This window comes from Mirounga angustirostris, unplaced genomic scaffold (genome assembly GCF_029215605.1).
Source record: "Mirounga angustirostris isolate CCGP_5_RB_7025 unplaced genomic scaffold, mMirAng1.0.hap1 SCAF_7, whole genome shotgun sequence".
In the NCBI taxonomy this organism is placed as follows: Eukaryota; Metazoa; Chordata; class Mammalia; order Carnivora; family Phocidae; genus Mirounga; species Mirounga angustirostris.
In genome coordinates this window covers 111,465,208-111,489,859 of record NW_026991715.1, presented here as the reverse complement: position 1 = coordinate 111,489,859, position 24,652 = coordinate 111,465,208, and the positions used below count along the sequence as shown (strand labels likewise).

At 50.7% G+C, this 24,652-nt stretch overlaps 2 protein-coding genes across 4 annotated transcripts in view; one reads left to right on the top strand and one right to left on the bottom strand.

Annotated features, from left to right (window-relative positions):
* The window catches only part of SLC36A1 (solute carrier family 36 member 1), a 236,950-nt gene that overhangs the window by 198,260 nt on the left and 14,038 nt on the right, over window positions 1-24,652 (top strand). The gene's annotated exons all lie outside the window — the stretch shown is intronic.
* Window positions 91-22,911, bottom strand: SPARC (secreted protein acidic and cysteine rich). Of its 2 annotated transcripts, none has more exons than XM_045902280.3 (10): window positions 22,758-22,911; window positions 12,793-12,862; window positions 11,460-11,522; window positions 10,751-10,838; window positions 9,147-9,268; window positions 7,041-7,161; window positions 5,033-5,166; window positions 4,208-4,356; window positions 1,756-1,904; window positions 91-1,290 (listed from the first exon to the last, which is right to left on the bottom strand). In XM_045902280.3, exons 2-10 carry the CDS (start codon window positions 12,847-12,849, stop codon window positions 1,262-1,264), a joined length of 912 nt encoding a protein of 303 aa, XP_045758236.1. In that variant the 5' UTR covers window positions 12,850-12,862; window positions 22,758-22,911; the 3' UTR covers window positions 91-1,261. The 2 variants fall into 2 exon arrangements, with proteins under 2 accessions (XP_045758236.1, XP_045758230.1); XM_045902274.3 differs by having other exon boundaries at window positions 885-1,290; window positions 11,460-11,525; window positions 22,758-22,910.

Below are 24,652 nucleotides of genomic sequence, written 5' to 3'. Positions count from 1 at the left end.
AGATGTGTGTAGACGCGTCCATGCTTGTGTCTGCATGTCAGGGTAATGAGGTGTCTAAGACTGAGACACATGCAAAATCACTCAGGAAGGCAGTTTCTAAGTCGTTACTTTTTATTTTGAAAGATTTGTCAAACTCCCCACGTCGGGGTGAGAGTTTGCACGATTAATAAGGAGCAGCTTTTTCATGAAATGCTTGGAGGTGAACAAGTTCTCAGCCTGTGAGATCTGACCATCCCATTGACTTTGAAGTTTCTCTTGATTAATAGAAGGAAAAAAGGTGGGGAGGGGGAGAAAAGGAGGAACGTGCTAGAAACCAAGGGAAAGACCTCTTGTGACAGCTATCCAAATGTGAAAAAACAAAACAAAACAAAACCAATTCACCAACTCCACTTTTTCTACTTTACAATTTTCTACACCTCGCTCTTGACCTTGGCCTTCCCGGTGGAAACAGCCTCCCAGTCCTGCATTCCCCAAAGACAGCTAGGAGGGGAGAAGCCCTGCAGGGTATGGTGATCCACCCTCCAGGGGCCTGGTGGATTCCAGAGTGCTGATGGTCCACCCTGGCTCCCAAAAGTTTGGACAAACAGCCTAACATGAAAAGAAAGGGCACTGAAAGATGAGGGGGTGGGGAATGGTGAGGAACTGGGCTTATGTGAGAGTTAATACGTTTTCCTAACACAGACTCAGGTCCTTTCTCTGGGTGACAGCCTTGTTATCTGTGGTTCTGGCTGGCGGGTTCTGCAGGGCTTTCTCCCACTAGTCCCCTTGTCCCAGAAACATCTTTGCCAGCATCACGTGCCTATTACTTCCCTTTGCCCTCCTTCAGGCCACGTGGGGATGACCCCCTGGCAACCAATACCTTGAAATAAAATGAACACAAAGACTAACTTGGTGAGTATTAATTTCAAACTGAGAAATGGAGAGAAAATCTGAAGATGCGGGATGTGTTGAAGGCAGACTTGAGCAGATCAAAGTTCCCACCCATACACCACTAGGACACGGGGCAGCACAGCAAATGGCAAGAGAAAAGTGAGACTATTAGTGGGTGAGCAAGAGGCGTCCACAGCCGTGTTACAACTAAGAATGTCATGACTTGGGTTACAATTTCCATTTTTAGCACCGTTAATGTATCCATTTAAATCTATATTAGCACCTTGTCCCCAGGCAGAACAACAAACCATCCAAACATTTTAAACATTGGGGGAAACAGGAAGGGGAAGATCAAAGAGGGAGATCTGGTACTGCGGAAGGAGGCGTGGATTTAGATCACCAAATCCTTGTCAATATCCTCTGCAAAGCAAGACAAGAAAACAGGATTAGAAATGAGCCCTGTATGGAGGAAGATGCGCTTCCCCAGGAGTCAGTGGGTCCCACCCATCCCCGGGCCAAGGGTCAGGGGACCAGCCCAAGGTCATCCAGGAAGTTGGGGACTGAGGACCTTGGTCTCCCTGCCCCTGGTCTGTTCCTGTCACTTACACACGCTGCCAAGTTACACTTCCTGTCCCCTCTCTAGGTGCCTGCCAGCTCCCAAAATAGCACTAGGCACAGACTGAGCGCTATGCTTGAGGAAGGTAAAGAGAAAGCAGATGAACAAGACTGCCTGAGACAGCAAGGCCGGCCCAGACAGGGAGAGCACAAAAAGGAGTTAACTAGGCACAGAAAGCAGAACTGGGCAGAGAGGATGGACACAGAGATGACAGAGAAAACAGAGGGGAGTTGGGGAGAGGATGGTGGCCCCTTTGCTCAGACACTCACGCTCCTTGATGCCAAAGCAACCGGCCCACTCGTCCAGGGCGATGTACTTGTCGTGGTCCAGGTCACAGGTGTCAAAGAAGCGGGTGGTGCAGTGCTCCATGGGGATGAGTGGTGCACGCAGTGGGGCCAGCTCCGTGTGGGACAGGTACCTGCAGGCGAGAGAGGGAGGGCCTAAGGACACTCCAGGAGAGACAGGAGAGAGCGAGCCTGCCCCACAGGGCAGAAGGAAGGGATGTGAAAGCAGAACAGGAAGCCAGGATCCCGGTCTACCCCCTTGCTGTACCACTGACCTGCTGTGTGACTTAGAGCAGGCACTGCCCACTCTGAGCCTCAGTTTCCCCTCCATCAAAGCAGGGAGAGTTGACCATAATGTCTAAGAGCTCTTCCCGTTCTGAGATCCCATGGATTCATAACAAAGGTCTCTTGATGCATTTAACTGCTTCCTAATTGGCTGAGAATTGGGGCATAGAAACTTAAAGAGAAAATAGAAAATATTCTGCCATTGGTAGCTCAAAATCTGCCATAAAACACAATGTGTGTTTCTGGTGAACACACATTTATGTAGCTACAAATGCACAGAAAAGAGTCTAAGGGCACCTGGGTGGCTCAGTCGGTTAAGCGTCTGACTCTTGATTTCAGCTCAGGTCAGGATCTCAGGGTTGTGAGATCGAGCCCCACATTGGGCTCCGTGCTGGGCATGGAACCTGCTTAAGATTCTCTCTCTCCCTCTGCCCTACCCCACTCTCTCTCTTTAAAAAAAAAAAAACCTCTAAAAAGAGATACATCAAAATTATGACAGTGCTGCCTTCTGGGGAGAAATGGGATTGGCAGGAGAGTGAAAAGAACCAAAACCTTCATAGAGCTTTAATTTTTGTATATCATACTGTGCGAGAGAGGCCTTCTCATTTCTCTCCCACTGTCCTCCATTCCTGCTTCTCCAGCCAGCCTTGACTCCAGAGCACATGTATGAATTTTTTCCTTATTTCCCAGAGCCCTCAAATAGTTTTCCTGAAAACACTCTTCCCCAAGGGGCTGCACTGCAATTCCAATTTTCTCTCTAATCCCCAGACCCCCTCGCCCCACCCAACTCATGGAAGTAATCACAACATGTTTGAACCAGAAGGAATACTCTGGTTCCCTTTACAGGAATACTCCCTCCCTTTACATAGTATATCGATGGGAAAACTGAGGTCCCAAGGGGGCAGGGACTCAGGCAAGGTCATGCAGCTCTGGGATAAGAAGAGGGGGCGGATGGATCTCCTGGCCTAGGCTGGAGCACTTTCCCAGATGCACAGTCCCTGTAGCCCCAGTGGGAAGCCTCTCTCCTGGTCCTTTCATCCTGGTGGAATCCAGTTGCTCAGCCTGAGCTCCAGATGTCCCCCTGACTTTTTCCTTCCCCCTCCACAGCGAGTGACTCAGTTGGATCCCAGCCATGGAATGAGCCTGGGAGAGAAACTGCAAGGAGTTTCCCAGAGCTCAGGAGACCCCAGCCCCCGGGGGTTACAGACAGGGTGGACGGGCTCCAGGCACAGAGCCTGGACCGAGAACGAGGGGTGAGCCTCCAGAGAGGAGCATCCCTGTACAGAGTGTGCTCCCCCAGGCACATAAACAGGGCGGCCCGTCTTTCTATGCTCCTCCAAGAGCACACAGCAAGAGGAGACCAGAAAGCTACGGTGAGGGTTGTGACAATCCCCACGGGGCCTCCCATGCAGCAAGCCACCACCTGCGCCTTCTGGGGGCCTTTTCGCTTTTTCCTTCTATTGTGAGCAGCAGATCACATTGTGAGCGTCCTGGGGGCCGGGACCGTGCCAGCCCTGATTACTGTTAAATCCCCTGCCCTGGAATAGCACTGAGCAGGTAATAGATGCTCAGTAAGTGTTCGTTCGCTGACAGCCGCCTGCCTGCTCGGCCGTGGGGTTGCACGGCACTTCGGGACTCATTTGGAGGCAAGAACAATGAAACCAAGGGCTTGCAATGAGGATGGGATTGGCTGTGTGGATTTTTTAAGAACTCCCGGGCCGGTTCGCCCGGTTGGGGCGGGGTCTCCGGGCTTGCTGAATGAAGGACTGCGAGCATGCAGGCTGTCCCCTCCCCGCTGCCCCACGCCATGGAGTCTGCATCCTTCCTAGCTTGCTCTCCCTCAACTCATGGATACCCAAGGCCAGCAAGCCCAGGGATCAGGGGGATTTTCAGTTCCCGCCGACGTCCGCTTCTTCTGGCATGCAAATGTACTGTGGCTTTCTTCCCCTCGGGTGTGCATCTTTTCTCCTCTGCCCGGTCCTTCCCGCCTCGGCCCCCACACAGACTGTGGGCTCCGGGGCTGGGGGCAGCAGAGGCTGCTGAGAGGTCTTTGGCCAGACCCAGCGCGCCTACCGGCCCTGACCTGTGACGCCGTCTACTCCAGCGCCAAGCCAGAGCAGCCCCTTGTGATCCTGCCGGCCGGAGGCCTTACCCATCAACGGGGTGCTGGTCCAGCTGGCCAAACTGCCAGTGCACGGGGAAGATGTACATGTTGTAATTCTTCTCGAAGTCCCGGGCCAGCAGCTCCACGGGGTGGTCTCCGGCCTCCAGGCGCTTCTCGTTCTCATGGATCTTCTTCACCTGTGGGAGCAGACGCCATGTGACGAAGGGTCCAGGGGAGATGGTCCAGGCCAGTCAGGGCCCCTCCACCGCGGACAGTAGGCCAGAGCCAGAAGAGACCAGCCACGGCCAAGGTTCAAAGTGAGGGAAGGAAGTGGCAGACATGGATACCAGCCTCTCATCCACAGGAGTGGAGGCCTGGGGTGATCTCAAAGCATTCTATCTCCACAGAGCCGCCCCATCAAACTCATCTGGGGAGTTGGTTAAAATGCAGCTTCCTGGGCCTGGTTTCATGGAGACACTGATTCTATAGGGCCCTAGGCAGGGCTCAGGAATCTGCACTTTATCAGTACTCCAAGTGCTTGATAGATCAGTAAAGTCTAAGATCCACAGACTCAGAAGGAAAAAGGAATAGGGCAGTTTCTGTCGCTTTTGTTTGACACTGGGCTAAACAAAGTGAGCAGGTATCTTCATTACAGGACTTCTCAGAGTCTTTAAGGGGTGAATGCATACTCTTGGCCTCCAAAGGCAGTGAGAAGTCTGTGTCTAGCACCCAGGATAAGGGCACTCATCAGAGCAGGGGTGTAGGCTTACCCTTGAGGGCCTAGTTCTAGGAATGGGACTAGCCCGGGGCCAGGAGCCATCTCGCTCAGTGCCAGGCAGGGACCCTGGGACAGGCCGGAAAGAGCGCACTTACTCGCAGCTTCTGCTTCTCGGTCAGAAGGTTGTTGTCCTCGTCCCTTTCATACAGAGTGACCAGGACATTCTTGAGCCAGTCCCGCATGCGCAGGGGGAATTCAGTCAGCTCGGAGTCCAGGCAGGGGGGGATGTCTAGGGTCCAAAACACAAGAGTTGTCAGCACAGACCAGGACTCTCCATGCCTGAGGGCCAACATACTGGCTAGACCACACTTCCCACCCCAGGGCCTCCTCCTACAGCTGTTTCAGTCAGAGGCTTTGGCACCGAGAGTGGCTCAGCCTTTCTGGGCCAGTTTCTTCACACCACAGTGAGCACAGGAGATTCTGTGGAGGGAAGAATGCTCTGCAAATGGAGACACAAAGACATGTCTGCTCTTCCCTTGACCTGATCTGACTTGCTGAGGTGACTCCTGCATCTCTCTGCATGATGGGGCCTGAAAGCAGAGGCCCAGGTCCCACGCCGGGGATGCCAACCATTGGGAGGGGTTCAAAGCTGCGAGGCTGAGGAATAACATCTATCCATAGGCCCAGCTTAGCTGGGGTGGGGAGGTCAGGACTGCTTATCCACCAGAACGTTCTTCGTGATAATGATTCCATCCTAATCTTTGGAACTTAGAATCCCAGAATGTCAGACCAAGTCCACTCTCTTGTTGGACTTATTAAAGGTCAGCATGGGGAGAAGGGGCTTGCTCAAGGCCACATTATCAGAGCTCATCCACCATCCAGGGTATGTGGTTGTCCCGGGGCTTAGAGTCCTGTCCTTCCCTCATCCTAAGTCCAGGGAAAGTCCCCTCTGAGGACCACTACCTTCTCCACCACCAGCGGGGGAGTGGAAGGGAGCATCTGTGGGGGACACACTAGGAGTTGGAGCAAGGGAGCAATATGCCCCAGAGGACAGCAAGAGCCACTTGGTAAAAGTCCCCTTGGCACATTCCTCAGTCTCACTGCCTAAAGATTCCTGTCAACCTTCCTCCCCCAGCCCCCTTCCTGTGCCTTCTCATTTCACACCCTGGGCCCTGTAACTGGGAGAGTGGAGCTGACAACAGGAGAACCTGCTTTTCTCCTCCACCGTTCTGCACTCTGCACACCCGAGGCAGGTGAGTGGCTCTCCCCAGTGCCACCTGGTGCCAGAGTGTACCAGACACACAACATGGGTGTTATCGTGGAGGACTGGATGTGGCCTTGGGTGTTTCAAATGATAAGGAGACGGCCAATGCTGAAGGAGGCACCTGGGCCGGTGGCATCTGGCCCTGGCATCACTAACAAAAAGTTAGACAGCATCCTGGCTTCCCTTCACGCAGACACCTGACTCCCAAGTTTCTAGAAGAGGGCGGTTAATCATATGTCTTAAGTAGACAGACAGGGATGTGATGGAGTGATAAGGCCAAGGATACGGCAACACCAAGTAACAGGGCCTAACGGGGACTGGCAGGCATGCCCCCTCTCTTAAAGCATTCAAATTCAAATATTTTAAAAATAAACTTTATAGGCCCAGGGCTGCCTGGCTGGATCAGTCAGAGGAGCACGTGACTCTTAATCTCAGGGCCTTGATTTCAGGCCCCATGTTGGGTGTAGAGATTACTTAAATAAATTAATTTAATTAATTAATGAGTAAATTAATTAAAAACAAAAACCACTTTATAGATCCAGATAGAACATCATTTTTGCTTTACAATGTTGAAGCAGTAAAGATGTGGGTTAGCCCTATACAAGAACATCCTCATCATTAAAGAAAAAGAATGAGTTGTCTTGGATGCTAGTGAGAGGCTCTAAAAATCCCTGATCTTGTGCTTCCACAACTGCTCAGTCCTTCCTGGGAAGTGTCCTGAATGCAGAGTTGAGAGGAAGCTCCTCACAGACAGTCCTCTCATTTTGTAAACGGCAGCCCTCCTAAGAGGCTCAGAGAGGGGAAGAGACTTGCCCGATGTCACACAGCATGGGACGGCAGAGCCGCTCAGCACTCTCTCTGTGAGCTGGGGGGCTGGCAGTGCCCAAGGACAGACTCACATTTGCAAGGCCCAATGTAGTCCAGGTGGAGTTTGTGGCCCTTCTTGGTGCCCTCCAGGGTGCACTTGGTGGCAAAGAAGTGGCAGGAAGAGTCGAAGGTCTTGTTGTCATTGCTGCATACCTGTCGGCAAAGCATAGAGCACCTCGCCTTCATTCCCAAAGCCCGTCGCTGGTACCACCGTCTTTGCCCATTTCAGAGATGGGGACACAAAGGGCCAACAAGGAATGTGATTAGCCCAAGATCACACAGGGAGTTAGTGGTGGGGCTGCAAGAAGAACCCACTCTTGGGGCTCCCAGACCAATGTTCAGCCCCTGCTGAGAGCCTCTGTTGGTCTCTGAGTAGAGGTATGACTGAACCCGGCTGAGATAGGGGAAAACAAACCTGGCATCTCTGGAAAGGATGAATTAAAGATGGGGATGGCAAAAAAGCAGAGTGTACAGGGGAAAGTTAACACAGCAAGCTGGGATTGTTATGCTTAGAAAGGCCTGCTTGCGATGCTGGCCCTTGGCTGGCATCTGGGAACTTGGCCGGTAAACAAGTCCCTGCGCCGCTATAAAACTTTCCACAGATGATAAGAACGCCTCACTGTGCCTAGACTGCTTGTACAAACAACACGGTTTATGCTGAATGTCTGCTTTCCTTCTGGGAGTCTGGAATTTGAGTACGTGCTAGGCAGCACTCAATGAAAACTTTGAGTGCTAAGTCGCTAATGGGCTTACTTGAGCAGAAACATTGCTCACATGTGGCTGCATCTCCGTAGCTGGGGAAAGACTGCATTTTGTGAGACCCCTCATGCAGGTGGAGAAAGTAAGCAAGGCTGTACCTGGATTCTTCCAGACTCTCCCTATGTCTTGTTCCATTATTATTTAGCTGTGTATCTTTAACATGTCACTGTAATAAGTCTTCGCTGTGAGTACAACCCTACATTGAGTCATGTGAGTCCTCCTAATGAATCTCTGTACGTGGGGGTGGCCAAGCAGAGGTGCCGAGGGCTGAACAAGGACAGTGGCAGTAAGTATCTGTGTTAGGAGGCAGGGAGCCTTATGTCACACCTCCTGTACATACTTCCTTAGAATTGCTTATATATCACTGCAGAGGGAGAGTTGATGGGAACTGGTGACCAGTGGGATGGGGGTAAAGGGATAAGGAGGAGGGAAGAGTTGACAATGATGCTAAAATTTGGAACCCAGGGGAGAAGTTGTATTGGGGAGAGACTAAAGATGGAGAACCCAGACAGGAGGTTGTGGGAACAATGCTAATCCCAGATTTTCTGTCCTGAGCTAGGTCATGACTAGCACATTGGTGGTCATGAGCGGGCACTCAATAAATAACTGCACAGATGGATGGATGGATGGTTGGATGAAGAATGGATGGGTTTGAAAGATTTTTTTCTAAATAGCATATATTGGGGGGCGCCTGGGTGGCTCAGTTGGTTAAGTGTCTGCCTTCAACTCAGGTCATGATCCCAGGGTCCTGGGATCGAGCCCCGCGTTGGGCTCCCCACTCAGTGAGGAGTCTGCTTCTCCCTCTGTCGCCCCCCGCTCATGCTCTCTCTCTCTCAAGTAAATAAAATCTTAAAAATAAATAAATAAATAGCATATATTGGGTACTGAGTACTAAGTACTACCTAACAAATCCCCACAACAGTCCTAAGAAATAAAGACTATTTCTATCCCCACTTTAGAGATGAGAAAGCTGAGACTTGGAAAGGTTCTGCACTCGGCAAAGATCTCACAGATAACAAGGGCGGAGATGGGGTTTGAAATCAACTTCAGTCTGAGCCCAGAACCCATATTTTTGGACCTGATGCTTTGCTAGGCTGCTCCCAAGCCGAGAAAGCCCCAATCTCAGTGTCTGATGTTCTTGATGTATTCCTTTCTGGATCTGGTGTGGAGCTGGGAACCTGCTGGTGCCGAATAAATTCTTGCTGGTTGCTGGAGGGACCCAGTGACGGGCAGAGCCTTACCTCCACTTTCCTGCCATGACTATCTAGCAAGGGGACTTTTGAGACTGGAGCTGCCCCATAGAGCCACGAGCCACCAGTGTTCTGGGCAGCCACCCCCCATGTTTGCAAGGGCCCAAGCCCCCAGCCCCCTGCCCTTACCTTCTCAAACTCGCCAATGGGGGCAGGGCAGCTGGTAGGGTCCTGGCACACGCACATGGGAGTGTTGTTCTCATCCAGTTCACACACTTTGCCATGTTTGCAGTGGTGGTTCTGGCAGGGGTCTGGTAGAGTACAAGGGTATGTAGTTAGCACCGCCGGGTCCACCCCAACCCACCCAGATGGATCCTTGGGCAGAACTCCTCGCTCTGGGCAGCCCTGAGTCCTCCTGTCTCTTCTGCTGAGCCCAGCAGTTGGCGCTTAAGGGAGAAATTGGCTCAGTCTGGGGATGAGAGATTCAGTGTGAGGTCAGGGTCAGGCACATTTTGGGGAGCTACAGGCTTAATCTGGGACCCAGAAGCACTGGATACCATATAACTCCCTTGAGGATTGAAGCAATCACTGTGTTTTCAGCTCTCTGTTCCTCAGTGATAGTGAGGCATTTTTGGATCATAAAATAAACTTTCAAAAATAAATAAATAAAATAAACTTTCTAGAATGACTTGGAAAATCGGCTGTTGTCAGGGAGCCAGGGAGCCGTGAGGCCAAGCAAAACAGACTTGAGTGGCTGTAAAGGAAAAGGGAGAAGTGCCCTGGGGCCCACGCCGAACAATAGAGCCCAGCTGTGTCTGGTAAACACCGGATGAGGGTGGGCCTGGAGGAGGGAAGGAACGGACTCTGTAGATGCCCCTCTGTTCCAACAAAAACTCTATGCCCTCGGGATGACAGCTCAATCTGGCCGTTTCCTCCTGATGCATGATGTGGGGTATTTGAGTCATTCTTTATTGGACGCCTGCCCTGCCAGGCACTGGGCCAAGTGCTCTTGTGCCTCATCTCATAACCCTCCAGCCGTGGGGTGAGGGTCTACCGTCTGCATCAGTCCTGTGTTAGAGATGAGGAAGCTGGGCTCAGAGGAGCTAAGTAGGCTGTCGGAGGGCATTCTCAGTGGGAGTCAACGAGTTTAGAGGCAAACCTAGGTGTCTTTGCCTCCCAAGTCCATGCTGTTAACCCCTTGGGTATGATGCCTCTCCACTGTATGGGATGGAGATGCCAGCACAGTGGGCTGGAGGCGGAGGCCCTAGGACATTTCTCTCTTTCTGGCACCTACTCCAAGCGTAGCATTATATGAGCTCTATCAGGTTCCCAGGCCTTATTTCCTTGCAGCTGTATGCAGATCAAATAAGCTAATGTGTGTGGAAACTCCTGGAGTCCCTTCAGGTCTGCACCCACTTGGGGCATGGGCTGAGACAGAGGTCGTCTAGGAGCGCAGTGACCACATGGGACCTGTGACCTCTGTGGGAACATGAAACCCAACTTTGGTATCAGGGCAAATAGCTGTGAGGGGAGAAGGCCATTTCCACCTTGGGAACATCCCTTCCTGACACTCAGAGCATAGACAGCCTGGCTATACATAGATCATGCCCAGATTCCAGAGAAGATTTCCAACTTCCAAGTCAACACTGTTTCTCCTCCACAGCCCACCCTGCAGGGAGGAGCCCACCCTGAATTTCCTTAGGAAGGAAGCTCACGTAGGCTGTCCCCATGCCCCAGGCTCAAACGGCAGAGGGCAAAGACTGGATATGACAAGACACGAGAAAGGGACCTACTTTCAGCCACCACCTCCTCTTCAGTTTCCTCAGCACCTTCATCAAATTCTCCTACTTCCACCTGCACGGGGTTGGCTCCCACAGGTCCCTGGGGTGGAGGGAGAAGGGTGAGTCAAATGGTTCCTACCCTCGGGGGTAAACACTGGAGGGGACTTGCCTGGAGCTTCAGGTCCCACAAGAGGAGAGACAAGCTGGAAAGGTGTGTCAGGCCCAAGGCGCAGGGCGCACAAATGCCCCCCAGGGTCCAGAATTTAGATGGACTTATACAGGCCCACCAAGATGCAGAGGCCACCAGGGGTGTTGGGACAGGAGGGGTACCAAGCCTGCCACCCCACCAGCCATACCACAGCAGCTTCCCCTTTATGTTTAACGTATGGGGAGACTGTGGGTGATCACCTAAGAAAAATTGTCCTGCAGCTTAAAAATAAAAAATTTCAAAATCATAGTTCCTAACTCTAGGGTGCCATGGAAGATTTGGGAAGCATTCAGGAATGTGTCAGGATTGGGGGACATACAGGATTCACGTCTATGATTTTATGAGTGGAACAGAAGAGAAAGCATCCATGGAGGACTTGTCTGCCAAAATGCCAAAATGCTGCATGTGCCCATGGGAAGGGGCAAATGCCCCGCTCCAGGGTCGAGACCCCACAGCACCCATCGGGTTTCTCCAGGGAATGAATGTGGAGGTCTGGGCTCCCCACCCACCTACCTCTGCCACCTCAGCCACGGTTTCCTCTACCACCTCTGTCTCATCAGGCAGGGCTTCCTGTTGCTGCTGGAAAGAGAAAATGGAGTTCAGAGAGGTCAAGGCCAAGGCCAGCTTGAAGTGCCTCCAGCCAGGGGAGCTAGGAGAGCAGCTCCCTAGAAATCTCCAAGGCTGTGCCTCAGGGACTGCCATGGGTGGGGTGATGAGGGCAAAAGATAAGCCACACACAGGGGTCCTATGGAACTCTGAAGCACCCCCATTTCTATATTTTATATCTGGGGCGTCTATCGAAGATTTAGCTTAGAAAAGCATTTCCATTGCCTTGAACTCCTATGAATCTGAAAACCACTGATGCAGATGAACTCCTTTCAGTTTAGAGTGGGAAAACAGAGACCAATGGGGCAGGAACATCATGCATGTTAACAGATGTCGTTATCTTTCCCACAAGTATATTATTATTGTGATTTTGTGATTCCTTCTTGCCATGTCAACTTGGGAGTAAGAAGAAGCAAGATAACATACAAGTTTGAGGTGCCTGGCTGGCTGGGGCTGCTTCTAAAAGTAATGCTAACCCTGCCCAATCTTTTGGCAGAATCTACCTGCCAGAGTCTACCACCATTCACACCTCCTAGTGGAGAGAGGATGAGGGAATCAGGGGTTGGGAGAAACGGTCGGTCGGCAGCATGCTACTTCCTCCCTCTTCCGGTAATGGCTTCCGGCTTAGCTTTGGATGACCACTACTGGCCCCCTGCATGCAAGTCTTGGAGGGACGGTCAGTGTGCTCCACACTCCCCTGGCCAAGAAGCAGGGCCAGGACCCAAGCTCAACCAAATCGGTGTCCTTGAATTGTTTTTAAATCTTCTTGGCACGTTTTCTCAAGATGTGAAACTGCTGGAGCAGATCTATTCAGATGGCTGCATCTCCAAGACGGTCTGTTTGTTCTTACCTCCCAGATCCTGAACCTGCCCTTTTCCAGTCCTCCCCAACACCTTTGATTTTATAATTTGCCCCTGTCTCCTTTCTCCCACTAATTTGGCCATATTGGAGCCTATTGCTTGCAACCAAATAGCCCTCACTGATTTGGAAACTAACCAGCCCTCTCTGTTCACTTTCTCCTTACATGGAAATCTCTCTTCCCCAGACTCTCCATCCAGTGGTCCTCATCTTAATTTTTCTCCTGTGCTTATTAGTGTAAGAAACAATCTTTTTTAAAAATAAGTAAAATAATGAGATAGGGACGTCCCTGACCCCTCCAAGCATCCAAGGCCAGCAGATTCGATGCCACTGAGCTGGTGGTGGAAGGAAGACCAAGCAGATATGCTCTTTGGGTACTTACAGGGGCTGCCAAGGCCTTCCCGGCCAGGCAAAGGAGAAAGAAGATCCAGGCCCTCATGGTGCTGGGAACCCTGTGAGGGGACAAAGATTGAGAGGTGAGTGAGCGGGGGGCTTCTTGATGGAGAGCTCCTTCTGACATTGAATTCCTGTGATATGCGAGGTAATTTTAGATGGTGCATGTTAAGTTATAGTGAAAGATGAGAGAGAAATTTGCTTCTACTCAATTCTCTTCCAATCCCAACTATATGAAGAAAAAGCCTCAGTTTGGTGCTAAGATGTCTTTAATACCTTTCTAGCACTTATCTATCTCCTTGTAACAGAGAGCAGGCCTCTGGCTCAGAGCCTCCACAGGAAACTATATCCCGCTGGAATTCAGCGAAGTTGTTTTGTCTTCTTTGTGTTTATTTTTATAGTTTCCTTCCATTTATGACAAAAGACAAAGATTTTTCCACATATGGTAAAGATATAAAGTCTCTTTTGCCAGTACACTTACTGAAGTTTTTATAAATAGTGGTTCACCAAAGGTGGTTGGCTAACTAGTCAAGCCTGGGCGATACTGAGGCAGATCATCTTCAAGGACCCTTAAATCCCTGATGTTCTAGGATTCTTTTTTTTTTTCTTTTCTTCTTATCCCCTTAACCCTCCTCCTCTTCCTTTTCCTCCTCCTTCCTACCCCGTCTGAAAGGAGGGGGGGAGTTAATAGACAGAAACCTCCTGTCAATTTGAGACAATGAGATCCACCTTCTAAAACAAAGAACAATAGTCTCGGAGTGTGACCAGTGGAAACTTGAGGGTAGCCACATTTTTCTCTGCTCTGCCCAGAGGGACAGCACTTCTCTGGAGGGAAACTATCCAAATACTTGCATGTGTTCATGTTTTCTCCTCTTTCCCCTTCACAGCTAAAGGATGTTAGCTGAGATATAGAACATTCTCCTGCCCCGGTCACTGCTAAGACCTCACTCTCCAGATGCTGAGCTCTTCACTCCAAAAATCTCATGACTGAAAGGGATTTGGGAGCAGAATCTTCTCTGATGGTTCATTGCCAAAATGCCTTCTCTCACAGAGGAACTGTAGTGGGGACATTTTATTTCATGTTCTCACTAGATGGACTTTCTATTTCCTTTAGAAAGCGCTCCCTTGTATGCATCTAAATTTGCCTCCCTCAAACTTCTGGTCTACTCTGTTCCTCCTCCTGTGGCTACACAAAACAAAAGAGTGCTCCCTTGGCCCCTGAGCAGCTTTTAGTCAAGGTGACCAGTGGCCATGTCTTCCCTCTTTTGCCCCCACAAACTTCTATATTGGGCTCATCATCCCCAGTTCTTTCCAAGACTTTTCAACCAACCAAGGACCTTGGAGGTACCCTGGCATCATGGAAAAAAACCCAACACTTGGCTTGGAATTAAATGCCAGGGGTCCTTGATCTGCCTCAAAACCATCTGGGTATACTGGTTAAATCACTTGTCCCCCACTTCCATTATTGTGAGGGTTAGACTAGGTAAGCTTTAAGGTTGTAGGCTGGGTTCTTGAAATGCCCTTAAAATGTTGCAGGCACATGCTGGTCTTGGTCATTACCTGTAGTATGACCCTTCTTCACTTGCAGTAGTTGAACAACAGAAATAGGCAGAGGAAGAGCAGACTTCATACTGGCCCTTTGTTGTATTAACATAGACACAAAACCTCACCTCCTATTTCATGGCATATGTTTGAAATAAAACAGAAATTTAGAGGAATCAGCCTAGGGGCCTGGCATTGTGTCACCCTGGCTCCAGCTCCCAAAGGAGTCCAGTCTTCCAGTCTTCCCTTTGCAGGCAGCTGTAGAATGCTCCTGCCCCACACAGTTGTATGCTTGTTCCCTCCCAGGCCTAGAGGTGGAAAAATCTCCCTGCTTGCTTTCCCATTTGGAAGATACAAGCAAGACAACCCTGGCCTACGATTTTATGAATGGAACAGAAGAGAAAGCATCAATGGAAGACTTGTCTGAGACTGTTTGAAGTCAAAGGGGCAGAGTGAGACCAGTAGCTAGAAACACAAAAAGGTGTTGTCTGAGCTCCAATGACAGAAGTCATGTCATGGACTTGACTAGTCCATGCTAGGACTGGAAATGTAATAAGCTTCCGGTTAGAGCCAGGAAAACCAACATCTCCAGAGTCTGTGTCCTTCATCTGAGCGGAGCAACCATGCTCCCCTCTCTGACTGTGCTCCCCCTCTTCTGACCAGCTCTGGTCAGCTTTTTTGTCTGCCTCCCCGCCCCCTTCCTGCACGTCTTTCCCAGGGGCACGCTCACCCTTCCTGCCACTGGTTTTGCAGCCAGAACCGAAAAATAATTCTAAATCTTGTAGTGCTCATGGTGTCTAAAGGCCCCACATACATGCTGTCCCCTGGGAAACTCTGACACACTGGCAGACAAGGCACGGGAGGACCCTTAGTCCCACTTTCCCGATGAGCCTGCAGTTGAGAGCAGGAAACTGCAATATTCAGGCCTCTTGCAAGTCAAACTGCCTTGACAAACTCCCTTCTCGTGCGTGGAGTTGGGTTGGGCCTAACAGGGACTGTGTTCCATCCAGCGTGGGAGTGGAAGAGAAAGGCAGAAAAGCGGTGACAGTGTTAAGAAAATGACCCGAAATCTCAGAGAAAGAGTTATTTTCCAAATCTGGGGTTCTGCCTGGTGCCCAGTGCTCCATCACCAGTCCCAGAAGCCTTTCTCTCCAGATGATGGGATGAGAGGAAAGGGTAACAGCTGCACACCCGTACTTCCTACACATGCTTGGATCCCTCCCTGAAGCTCTCTGAAACAGGTCTGGCACCCATCCTGCACAGCTCGGGGGGGGCAACAGTAACCCCAGGGAGGTCACAACACAGAGCCAAGCCCCAGCATTCAGAACACATCCTTCACCAATCAAACCTAAATCTGGTATGCCCAGTGAAAATCTCAACAGCTTTGTAGAAATGACTAGTATTAAATGAAAACTCCTTCCTTTGTATCTCTTTAGTTTGTGATGATGCCTGTGTCTATCCTTTCCAAAGTGTTTTGACAATCAGGCATCCCACTGGAGGCTCAAGGCGTGTCTTGCGGTCCCATAGTGCAGGTGAGAAGACTGAGGCCCAGAGAGGGGAGGAAACCTTCCGAGAGACCCAGCGAGTGAGCGGCAGGGCTGAATGAGGCCCCGGGCAGCCCAGTTCCACCACGGGCCAGCTCTTCATCTCACACAGTTTCTCTTGGCAGCTGATCCCTCCCAGGTGCTCACCTGAATAGAGCCCAGTTGGGCTGTGAACTGGCCCGAGGTGCAGGGAAAGCAGCCTGGGCCAGGGCAGGAACACGGGGTGTGTTTCCCTTGGCTTGGTGGTCATCAAAGGCAGACACTGCTTACCCCCACCCCACCGCCACCTCCTCCCCCTGTTCCGTACATCAAGTCCCTTCCCTTTGCCTTTATTTGCTCTGGAGACGGCTGAAAACCCGTCCTTGGCTGCCAGCAGGACCCGAAGCCGAGGTCACTTCTCTCTCTTTAGAAAGACTCTGGGGATGGAAAAGTACAACCAGCCCCCCAGTTCATCTCCCTCAAAATATAAAGGGCCTCCTTTGGGCTCTCCCTGGACACTGAAAAGTCCCTGAATGTCACAACTGGGGGAAATCTCAGACTCATGGAATTTTATAGATTTTGAGTCTTGGAATCATGGGCTCTTAAGAACGGGAAGCACAGGATCTGAGTTGTAATCATCAAATCTGATTTGGGTAGAAAGTGGTTTATGGAGCAGTGCAGTCTCATAGAACCCTTTGGAGATGATGAATTTATTCTATTATCTGCCTCGTCCAGTATGATAGCTACTGGCCACATGTGGTTGCCGAACACTTGAAATATTGCTAGTGTAAATTAACTGAATTTTTAATTAGATTTCATTTTACTTAATTTAAATTTAAGTAGCCACATGTGGCTAGTGGCTACCACATCAGAGTGGTTATAAAGGTAACCAGTGGTCAGGAAGAGTGGTTATGCAATGTAGCAGAAAGGCAAGCACGTGGGCTCCGCAGACGGAACGTCCAGGTTCAAATCCTCGCTCTGCCACTTAGCAAATGTGTGACCTTCAGAAAGTGACTCTCCCACTCTGGGCCTCAATTCATTTCTCCATCTGTAAAATGGAAATAATACACCTACCTTGAAAGGCTCTTGGGTGATTTATATGAGAGAATACCAGAAGTAAGCAGTGTTGTTTGGAAGAGCATCTTAAAATCCACTGATCCCAGAATCTCCATCCCCCTCAAGAATCCAGGGCAAGAATCCTGGCTCTTTGTCTGTGGCCCAGGGAGAAAGGGTGTTGGGGTGGAACAAAGGAGACATTGCTCCTCTTGGACAAGGGGACACCAGCCCAGCCTCCAGAGAACACAGTGACGAAGGCTGGGGCCCAGGCTGGCCTCTTAGTTAGGCTGCTGACGCACACCAAGCATCTCTCTCCCACTGTTTGGCTTGGAAACAAGGGTTCCAAAAACACATGTTCCTGGTAAACAAGCCCAAAAAGAGAAAAACAAGTCTGGAGGCTAATAAAGGAACCCCCTCTGTGAGCCAGGCCAGAGAGGCGCCACCGCAGCCAGTTCGGCCACCCTTGGACTCGCCGGGGAACAAGCACAGCCCCTCGGAGGTGGTCTCGTGACATGGACGTCGGCAGTCCTGGGATGCAGTCTTGGCAACGCTGCTCCCAGCTCACTGTGCAAACTTAGGGAAGGCTCCTCTCCTCCCCAGACCACACCTGGCCCTGCTCATCTGCACAATGAGAAGGTTGTTTCAGACCAGTGGTGGTCAAAAGTATGTAAGCCCTCTCTGTCAATGAGGTCTTCTGCGGAGTCCAATATTTGAAGTAGCTAAAAGCCTTTCCCATTTGTTGAAACATGAGTTCATTATAATCTGTTCAATGAATCAGCTTGAAATTAAAAACAAAAAACAAAAGCAGGTACAAGGGGAGTTGAGATGAGGGCTGAAAGTCCTCCACACTCAGACACCGCTGAGATGCCCTGGAGCATCTCTGGGGTCTCCTATGAACACACTTTGAAAATCCCGGGGCAAGGTGGTCCCTGAGGTTTCTTTCAGCCCTGGCTTTCTAAGTCGGCTCAGGCAGAAGCCTTTCAGAGTATCATCCCTCCCAACCTGTCCCTTGACTCTGCTTCCAATTTTAATATTTCTTGCTGGAAGGGAAGAAGCTAAGGGAAACTTTGAGGGTGTTATGGGTGCTCAAGCCTAGGAGTGAAGAGGTTCTGGGGCAACTCCAAAGCAGCCCTGGAGTTCGGGACTAGAATCAGCCTAACTAACGTTCCACAAAGTCATCTAAGATGCCACGTTTCACTCTTTCATGGTGGTTAGGAGAGGCCCAGGGTGGAGCTTCAGGCTTTCCTCCTTGGCTCCCTCTACAGGCCACTGCTGCGTGGGGGTGACCACAAAAGGAGGGGCTGAGAAAGAACATCAGAATGCAGGTTGTCACATACCAAAGATAGCAAATACATGGTGAAAATGTGTCCACCTGCTCCTGCAGTGCATGTGGCAGACATTACTAATCGATCACATGACCCTTCCCCCTAAAGGGCAGGGAGGCATCTGAATCCTGAACACAGTTCTTCTGGCAGCCGCTACCAACGACTGGTGTCGTCAAGCCACGCGAAACCTCTTTGCCATGCTTCTGATTTTGAGGAATTGAGGCTCAGAGAGGGAAAATAACTCACTCGAGGGTCACATAGCAGGCTGGTAGCGACACTAAACTTCCAGATGTTCAGAAACATCCAGATGTTCACCTTGTTTTGCCCTGTTTCTTTTTCCATCTGATCAGTCTGGGATCCTAACGCCATGACTAACATAAGATGACCCAGAGGGATCCCCAGATGAGATAGGTTAATATCAAGTTTCCGAAAGAACCCCGTTCTGGACAGAGTTGGTATCTCCATCCATATTTTTTTCTCTAGAGACACCAAGCTCTATGTCTTGAGAGTGAGGGTAGAGCTAATTTCCTGTCTAAGACATCTCTTCCTCCTGGATAAGAGGAGACTGCTTTTCTAAATAATTCTGCCAAGTCACTGCTTGCTGGCTCTGGCTCTGCCCAGCCCAGCCATCCCTGAGTTCAGGGTTGGGGTCAGGATCCAGGCTCTGTGCTGCAGAGAAAAGGCAGAAGCTTCATTAATCCCCCGGTTCGGCTGAAGGCTCAGCTCCAGCCCTCTCTTTCCTCCTTTAAAGACGGGTGAAGTGAGGAGCGGGGGGAAGCAGCCGCTATTAGCCCTTCGTGCTGCCCTCATGGCAAAGGCCACACTGGCCAGCCAAGAGAGAGAAAGTACTGGTATCACTGATCACCCATAGGGCTTGGTGCCTTCAGAAGGAGGTGTACGGGCATGAAACCAAAGTGACCAGATGAAAACCAACAAAAAAAAGGAAAAAAAAGTGAACATTTGGACAGGTCTGAACATCTGGAAGTTAGGCACAGACATCAGTTGGCTGTGTGACCTTCGGTGACTATCCTCCCTCTCTGATCCTCCGTTTCTCTGCCTGTAAAGCACCACCAGTGATTTGGTCGTGGATGTGTACGACGCGTCTGCCTCCTCTTCGTAACCTGTAGTCATGTCTGGATGTGCACATTCGCGTGCGGCTACGAACGGCAGTCCCGTCTGCACTGCCTGGCAGTGTGTCTATCACGGGGACCTCTGGCCTTGAGGACCTCTACGTGAAGCCATGTAGGGGTCTTTGAGTGTCCACCTGGCTCAGCATCTGTCTGTTGGGGCCTGGGTAAGTCAGTGCCAGGGTTTGTATGTGCATCGAGTTGTATACCTGGAACTTGTCTGTGAGTCAACGAACGGCTCAGGGGGAGGTGTGTGAGGGCGTGACCCTCTGGACTGGCGCACGTTTGGCAGCATTTATTTTTAGCTGTGCCAGTGGGTGCCTGTTGGTAAAATCGATGTTTACAGTCTACATCCTTGTGGGTTTGTGTCTGTCCCTGTTGATCTCTGCACATTTGGCTACCTATCTAAATAACCTCGAAAGCCAAATAGTCTCCCGTTTACCTCACATCCTGAGTTCTTGCCTTTTCTCCACCATCCTTTGCCTTTTCTCCACCATCCTTTCCTATTTATAGCTTATTTTCAGCAAGGAAAGCTGCTCTTGTAAATAGCAAACCCCAGCCATGCTCTTGGTTGACAAGTCTCTACAGAGGGATAAAGATTTTAGCAGGACTGTTACACAACCCAAGATCCCTTAGCCCCTCCTCTCTTGTTTCCTTTCCAACTAGGGGCACGGAGGAGGTTAAAAACGTAGGCCAGTTATTTCTTCTCATGAAAGCAATCTCTGGGATTTAGGTTCGCAGGACTTCAGACCTGGAAGGGCCCCTGGAGACCATCTAGATTCCCCATTTAACAGATTAGGAAAAGGAGGCCCAGGGAGGGGAAGGGTCTTACCCACTGTCACTCAGTGTGAATTATGACTCGCCTCTACCATCGCCTTGGCCAATGCTCTTTTCACACTGGAGGATACAACACTCTTGGGAAATACAAAGGTGCCCAAATCAAAATGGATTTAAACACTTATTTTGTTTAAATGTGCCTATTAGCACTTTTAATAAAGAGAAGTTATATACACACCCCAAGATGACAGAGCTGCCAGACAAAAAAGATGGAAATGATTTCACCAAGTCTTTGGATACCATGTTTATCGGTTCTAAAAATCCACCGCTTGGGGGGTTGGGGGCCACAATGTACCAAGTGCTTCCTGTGTATCATCCCATTTCTTCCACACCGTACCGCCTCGAAGTGACCATTGTTATTGCTCTTTAACCAAGGAATAAACTGGGGCTCAGAACGGAGAATCTATTAGTTCAAGGTCAAAGGGCACCTCCCGAACAGCCGTGCAACTAAAACTCTGGTCTTCAAACACCGGCCCAGGGAGGCTCATCACAGCCCCACAGCTGCCCCGCGATCCTGGGAGATCAGCAGGGCAGGACCTAGAGTTTGCTGTCCTGATATTTGGGGAGTGAGTGGGGTGGGGGACATTCAGACTGAGCCTGATGTTCTGAGTGTTTCAATGTCCCCTCCCAGCCAGCAGGCAGAGACCCTGAAAAAAGGTTACCGTGGCAACTCACATTCCTCCCAGAATGAGTCATGGCAAAGAAGAGCCTTTCTGTGGGTGGGACTTGGAGAAAGTTTCAAAAGTTGATTCCTTCTCCAGGCACCCCTTCCCCCTCCCCCCTCCTCCCTTCCCCTCCCCCCTCCCCCCTCCCTCTGCTTTGAGCTTTGTCGATGTGGCAGCTGAGCACTGTGAGTTAACCCTCTCTTCCCCCAACCACTCCCTTTCAAAATTGTTTATCCTCCTGCAAATATACATCTGCTCCCAGTCCCACACTCCATCTTCCACATCATCATGCCCTCTGGCTCTCTGGGAAGTAGTACATCCATTTGAGTATATCTTAAGACTAAAGGCTGTGAATACCTCTTGTTCTCCTCTCTCTCTCTCTCTCTCTCTCTCTCACACACACACACACCCCACTACTACCACTACTACTATACATAAAATTTTAAGTGGCTTGCAGATGTCTTAAAGCCCATTCATAGGCCAGTCTGTGGATTCTGGTTTAAAAGACTTTCCCTTGAAAGTTTCAGATGACGTCAGGCTCCCCAAAGACCATCAAGTCCAACCTTCTTAGTTTACAGATAAGGAAACTAAGTCCAAAGGACTTACTTACCTAAGACAGCACATAGAATGTGTGCTTAAGTCTGCCAACCTACTTCTTATTTGCTTCTCACTCTCCCATCAGCAGGTGGAGAAGACAGAAATTTAACCCTAGAGAATGGCTGGTAAGAACATTCTCCCTGTGTTCTCTGTAGAATGCTGTCCTTTCTGGAGGAAAATGTGTGCCTCTCTGTTCTCTCTTGGGCAGACTGGGCTTCCTTGAAGACATGCCTCATCTCAGTGCCCCCTTTTCCCTTGGTGTCCCTCAGACCCCAGAAGTCCACTCACCAACTGGCCAATGGAGCCAAGGAAGGTAAAGACAGGAAAGAGTGCGTCCAAAGAGGACTTAACATCCTAAAAGGCTAGACCACCATCTCCGTGTAGAGTTTGGGCTTTCTAAACAAGGAGGTGTGAGAAGGTTGCCCTGGGAGTCTCTCTGGCCTGCCTTCCCCCCTTCTCCCTTTCCTGGAACATCCTCCACCACACCCAGCCTCCCAGAGGACCCAGAGGCTTGGTTGGATGATATCAAATGTCTGGGGTCTTCAGATCCACGTACACTAAGGGCTACGGCCAGTGAGTTCCCGTGCTTACACCCCGGCAGCCCAGGATGGGAACAATGCCTAACCCAGGAGTCTGACGGTGCTATTTCAGAGTGCGTGTGTTGAGGGGGGGAGGGGTCAGTGGGGGAGAATTCCAGGGAAACAGGCGCCTTCCCAGAGGTACTGATTCCAGGTAGAGACCCTCCATTTGCCTTCCAGAGATGAATTTATCATTCATGCAAAGTTCCTTTTGGAAAACAGAACCCCTGACCGAAAACCAAGTCTAGGAAGAGTCTTCTCCTGGAATGGGGAGCAGAACAGACCGTGGCTGCCAGCCAGCCCCGTGCAGCTGTGAGCAGATCAGATTCCTAGGAAAGCAGGCTGCCACATTTGCGAAGGGAGCACAGCGGAGAAGCCGGCAGCCTCTGAAACCAGAGAGGCAGGCACAGAGAGAGACACACACACACACAGAGAAAGCACTCCCCCAAAGACACAGTGAGATTATTTTCTGCAAACCTAAAAGGGAGACCAAGTTACACCACCTGAAAAGCAACAGGCAGTGAGTCCGTGGCTCCTGCCCTTAGCGGGAGGAGCGCGGACGGAGCCCGAAGAGATGCGCACCCGTCCCTGACCCAGAGACCTCCCCAGCACAGCTCCTCTTTCTGTAACACACTGCAGGAGGGAACTAGGGGGTCGGGGTGGAGCGACCAGAGAGGGAAAGGCTGGGCAGGGGGCGTGCGTACCTCGGCGGCAGGCGGGTGGCTGGCGGAGTGCGTTCCGGACAGTGTGAAGGTCTGCGGGAATGCGGACGGTTTAGAGCCGGCCAACAGGAAACCAGTCGGAGCTCTGGGCTGGGTCTGTCTCCCCTCCACCCCTCGGGCCCTCCTCCTCCTCCTCTGTCTCCTCCTTCTCCCCCTCCCCCTTCTCCCCACCGCCGCAGCCGGCTAGGTCTTGCATTTCTCTCCTCCTCTCCTTGTGGTGGGCTGTCCTGACCAGACTCCTCAACCCCGTCTGCCTCATGGGTTCTGGGGCTGCTCCCTACACAGACTACTCGCGGAGCACCAGGGCTGGAAGGGTCCACAGGAATCATGGGGAACCACTTCCTCCTTGTTCAGACGGGAACTGAGGCTTGGAAGGGGCAAGCGATTACCCAAAGGCCCCCAGGGGCAGAGCCGGGCCCAAGGGTCCTGACTTCCTGACCAGTGATCTTTACAAGATGAGGCAATGTGGAGGAGGGCATTGCCAATTCGAGGGGACCGTATCTGTGACAAAGGCAAAGCCAAGCCTCACCTCTGTACAGACAGAAGCCTCCTCTGGTGGCATCATCGCTGATGAGGGCGGATATGATCCAAAAATAACAACTCTGATTCTAGTTGCACCACGCATAGACATATAAGAGATTTGCTTTCTAGCTGGGGAGTCTGTATCGTCAATATAGAACAGATGAGGTGACTGATGATAATCATCATAGCAGTAACAACAGCCGAGGCTTACTGAGACTTTGTAATCTTCACCAGCAACCCCTTGACTTAGATATTGTTATTGCGCCCCTTTTACTAATAAGGAAACAGAGGCTCCATGAGGCTAAGTCACTTGCCCAAGATCCCCTGGTTTAAAGGGGTCTAGGCAGGCTGGGTCTACTACAATTCAACTGGTTCACTCTTGTGCTACCTGAACTTCTTGGTGCAACAGGTCTTGGTTGAAACTTTATGAGAATATTGATGAATGTATGAATGTTTTTGAGTGCATTCCTAGAACTTTGAGGGATACAAGAATTACTATCTGGTCCTTGTCCTGCAGGAGCTTTGGATCTTGCCAAGAGGGCACACCTTATGCATATACCCACTCACACGAGTGCTACAGACTGTGAGGCTTATCCCAGGGCTCAGAGTGGAGGGATGCTTGGACTGGGGCAGTGGAGAAGGCTTGCCGGAATAGATGGTTCTAGAAGCCATGGATTTGGTTTGAACAACATGGAAGGGGAGAAGACAGAGAACACTCTCATAAACTTCTACTTGATACGGCCTCTGCCTCTCTTACCATCCTGTCCTCCTTGCTTGCTCTACTCCAGGTCACTGGCTCTGTTGGGTTCTTCAACGACTCCAACGTCATTCCTACCCCTGGCTCTTCGCACTTGCTCTTAACCTCTGCAGGGTCAGTTGTCTATCTGAATGTCCTGTGCCCATCCTTCAGGTCTCTGGTATTACATCATCCCTAGAAGAGCTGCCCCCCGCCCTGCCCCCTGCCGACCTCCCAATGGGAATCAGCCTCCTTGCCTCTCCCACAGGCAGAGTTCACCGACTTACACTGTCTTTCTTCCCACCTAGCACTTGTCCTGCTCAGAAACTATTTGTCTCCCCCACCAGACAGATGATCCACCAGAGCAGGGGCTCACGTGTCGCGTTTGGGCAAGGCTTAACGTGGTTAGAACAGCGGCCAACATCAAGCTGGCATTCTCTCAATGAGGGGTTGTCTTCTAATAGCGATGCCACCTGGAGTAGTGCCCAACACTAGTCTTCCAAAGACCCTCAAACCTACAAAAATTGATCATAAAAGTTTGGGTGTCTGTGCATTTTTCTGCGGAGAAGTCCCATGGCTTTCTTGAGGTTCTCAAAGGCACTAGTCAGGAATCCAAGAA